The following is a 2,500-nucleotide window of genomic DNA, read 5'->3' as shown; positions in this document are numbered from 1 at the left end:
AAAATAGCTATTCATAGCTATTAGCTGTAAATTGTAGCTTAATTAAGAAATAGTACTATCGATTCATGCAATTTCTGTATTATTAATTTCACAGGAACCTAGCTATTAAATACAATAAGGTGAAAGTCATATATATGAACGATTACTTCTGTTCTGAAATACCACCCTGGAAGCAGCAGTAAACTGTCTGTGCAGCCTAACTACATTTGTTCATAATTGGATTGTCCCGTCTTCTGTGCACCGTCAGTATTGCTATGTTACCTTATGATGTCTACATCTGTGAATTTATATCATACTTGTCTAGGATGCGTATTGTAGTCTAGCAACATATGGTGATACGCTCGGCAAAAAGTTATCAGTGCCGTGAGAGGACTTCGTCTACAGCTGATGATGGACTAATGCACGTAAGGCAAGATTCTACATTTGGTTAAACGATGAGCTATCCCTGATGAGGTACAGAAGACGTAACAGGCTACCCAGCATCTCGAGTATGAAAGAGCAACGACAGGGCAGGTTTTTATTCTGATAGTCAATCTCTGCTGATACACTATGTAAGTGTCGTAATGTGTAGTATCTGGTGGTCATATTTATAATGGGATAAAATCTAAAGCTAAATCTTTAAGTTTGTAGGTGCATGTAAATTTTATGTTTATTCAAACATAAGTTTCATATAATTTTATATTTTTGTACTAAAAGATTGCCAGCTTCTTTTCAAGTCGATGGGAATCTGGAAGAGTGCACTTTGTTTCCCAGAAACGTATTGCCTATTTGGGTCCACATATCCTAGGAAAGAAACCTCAGCAATGCAAGTGAATGTTCACTACACAAAGTGCTGTAATAAAACAACTTTCACTTATCCTCTCTCCTAAAATTTTAATTTCATTAATTACACGTTTTCTGAAATTTTGGCTAATCTAGAAGGATGTAAACTAACCACTTTTCCTGTAGGAGCCTGCGATTTCCTTATGTCATGTTTGCGTTGGCACAACAGATCACGGATGGCGGGAGAGGAGGGAGCTTGCGGAGTTTGTGGCAAAGCTGCAAAGCTCAGGTGCGGCGGATGCAGCAACGTGCATTACTGCTGCCGAGACCACCAGCGCAAACACTGGGCGCAGCATCGGGAGGAGTGCAGGCCCATAAAGCAGATCGAAAACCCCCAGGAAGGAAGGTAATGAGCGCGTGCCGCTCTCTGCCCTGCTTTCCAGCAAGGATATGTCCCTTTTCTTCTATTTTTCTGTTATATGCTCTTTTCTGTTTTTTACTTTCCCTCCCTTCCCTTTGCTCTCATTATATTTTTGTGTTTATCCTCTCTTTCTCACCTCTACTTTTCTCTCTCTCTCATCTTCATCTTGTTTTCCCTTCCTCTCTCTCTTTTCCTCTTTTCTTTATTTTAGATTTATCTCTTCTTTCCTACTTTATTTTAGTAGTCCCTTCTTTTCTTTCTACTTGCCTCTTTCTTATCTGTACGAAACTATTCCTTCCATTTCCTGTTTCTGTTTGTCTGACTGTCTGTCCCCAACTCCCCCTTTCTTTTAAATAACTGAGATACCATTTGATAAGGTTTCACCATGACTGCACTCAGATTTCTTCTTCACAGGTACCTGGTTGCCTCCCGCGACCTGGCCGCCGGTCAGCTAGTTTTGAATGAAAGTCCCGCAGTCTGCGGCCCCACTGGCACGTGCTTCCCACTGTGTCTGGGCTGCCACTCGGCCATCACAGACCTGGAGTCCTGTCGTTGCCCCGGATGTTTCTGGCCCATGTGCTCCCCTGAGTGCCACCAGAAGGACCTCCACGTGAAGGAGTGTGGCATTCTGGCGCAGGACGTCAAGCGGATCGGACCCCCGACCAGCTTAGACGTCACGCCACGATATGATATGATACTAGTTCTTCGCTGTCTTCTCCTGCGCGAAGCAAATCCAACCATCTGGAACCGTCTTATGACCATGGAAAGCCACGTGGATGCTCGCCGGGAGCAGCAGGAGCCTTACCACATGGCAGGTGTTCGCTTCCTGACCGAGGTACTGAAATGTGGCTTTGATGCGGACACAGTGCACAGAGTTCGAGGCATCATGATAACTAATTGCATCAACATTCGGGGTCCAAAAGGGGAGCATCTTCGCGGTATATACCCTAATATTGCTCTTCTAAATCACTCATGCTTACCCAACTTAACAATAAGATCCGACGTTAATAATGTACTTTATATCCGCACGGCTGTAGCCATCAAGAAAGGAGATCCGCTCGTGTTTAGCTACACGCCACCGGAGGAACCTCTTTGGGAGAGGCAATTTGACTTCAAAAACGTTTATTTCTTCTCTTGCAAGTGCCGCCGATGTGGAGATCCCACTGAGCTTGGCACTCATTACTCCTCACCACGCTGCCCGAAGTGCCCAGACAAGTTTCTGGAACCACGGGATGGAGTCGATGCTCCCTGGAAGTGCCCCGAGTGCGAGGAGAAAAGGGAAAGCCAAGAAATCAGAGACGAAGCAGAACGTCACAT

General features: G+C 44.6%; 2 protein-coding genes across 3 annotated transcripts in view; one reads left to right on the top strand and one right to left on the bottom strand.

Annotated features, from left to right (window-relative positions):
• LOC125029450 overlaps positions 1–2,500 on the top strand; it is a 30,208-nt gene that overhangs the window by 20,996 nt on the left and 6,712 nt on the right. For both annotated transcript variants that reach the window (XM_047619331.1, XM_047619332.1), the window contains exons 5-6: positions 992–1,168; positions 1,598–2,500. The exon at positions 1,598–2,500 is cut by the window's right edge and continues 230 nt beyond it. In XM_047619331.1, coding sequence (XP_047475287.1) covers positions 992–1,168; positions 1,598–2,500 — 1,080 coding nt within the window. The remainder of the gene's footprint in view (positions 1–991; positions 1,169–1,597) is intronic.
• LOC125029453 (organic solute transporter subunit alpha-like) overlaps positions 1–2,500 on the bottom strand; it is a 63,066-nt gene that overhangs the window by 54,096 nt on the left and 6,470 nt on the right. The gene's annotated exons all lie outside the window — the stretch shown is intronic.

This window comes from Penaeus chinensis, chromosome 10 (assembly GCF_019202785.1).
Source record: "Penaeus chinensis breed Huanghai No. 1 chromosome 10, ASM1920278v2, whole genome shotgun sequence".
Taxonomy (NCBI): domain Eukaryota; kingdom Metazoa; phylum Arthropoda; class Malacostraca; order Decapoda; family Penaeidae; genus Penaeus; species Penaeus chinensis.
This window is presented reverse-complemented; position numbering and strand designations above follow the sequence as displayed.